This window comes from Verticillium alfalfae, genomic scaffold, assembly GCF_000150825.1.
Source record: "Verticillium alfalfae VaMs.102 supercont1.4 genomic scaffold, whole genome shotgun sequence".
Taxonomy (NCBI): Eukaryota; Fungi; Ascomycota; class Sordariomycetes; order Glomerellales; family Plectosphaerellaceae; genus Verticillium; species Verticillium alfalfae.
This window is the reverse complement of record NW_003315035.1, coordinates 915,428-916,315: the sequence shown is the minus strand read 5'-3', so window position 1 is coordinate 916,315 and position 888 is coordinate 915,428. Positions and strand designations below refer to the sequence as shown.

At 59.6% G+C, this 888-nt stretch overlaps 1 protein-coding gene across 1 annotated transcript in view; it reads left to right on the top strand.

The window, feature by feature from the left end:
- The window catches only part of VDBG_03707 (MADS-box MEF2 type transcription factor), a gene marked incomplete at both ends in the record, with an annotated part of 5,104 nt that overhangs the window by 3,223 nt on the left and 993 nt on the right, over positions 1–888 (top strand). Inside the window, 2 exons of the mRNA XM_003005708.1 lie at positions 46–169; positions 225–878. Coding sequence (XP_003005754.1) covers positions 46–169; positions 225–878 — 778 coding nt within the window. The remainder of the gene's footprint in view (positions 1–45; positions 170–224; positions 879–888) is intronic.

Here is an 888-nt window from a genome sequence, read left to right as displayed (position 1 = left end):
CGCGCGAGATAGCACCTTTCGAAGCGAAAGGGTGGCCTGGTCAAGAAAGCCGCACGAGCTTTCCGTTCTTTGCTCCGTTGACGTTGCTGTCTTCATCCTCGGCAACAACAAGAAGCTGTACGAGTACTCGTCGACTGACATGCGCGAAATGATCACCCGTTACACATATGTGAGTTTTCTCCCGACGATCGATGTCCGAGACCACTTCACTGACAGCTCCGCAGCATGGTGGACCAACCGAGCACAAGGGTCCTTCAGACTTCAACGGCGGCAACGACGAGGAGGAAGAGGAAGACGACAACGGCACCCCGCCGATCCGCGAGTCCATGGAGCCCCAGATGCTGCCGCCGCACTTCCAAGGCCAGCCGGGCTTCCCCCACATGAGGCATCACGAGCCATCAGCCTCACCGCCCATCAACGGCATGCACTTTCAGCAACACCCTGGCCAGCCCGGACCTCGCAGCCACACACCCCAACCCCAGATGGGATCTCGCCCTGCCTCCAGACAAGACATTCGCCGGATAGGACAGCAGCAGCAACCACCTCCTCCCCCTCAGCAACAGCCTGTCAACGGCTTTGCCTTTATGCCCAATCCCGCCATCTACACTCCGCAGAACCAACAGAACATGCAGCAGCACGGCATGCCTCAGCAAGGACCTCAGTACCCGGCCTATCCCCCAAACCACCAGCAGCAGCCACATCAGCAGCATCAACAGCAACAGCAGCAACAGCAGCAACACATACAATACCTAGAGGACCAGCGGCGAGCCTCGATGCCGCCAGCGTACCCGCAGAACCCGCAGGGCCCTCAAGTTTCACGGATCTCGCCTTCACCTCCGCAGCCACACGCGCAGAAGCTGCCACAGCAGCACCAGCAGGTCTATTCAC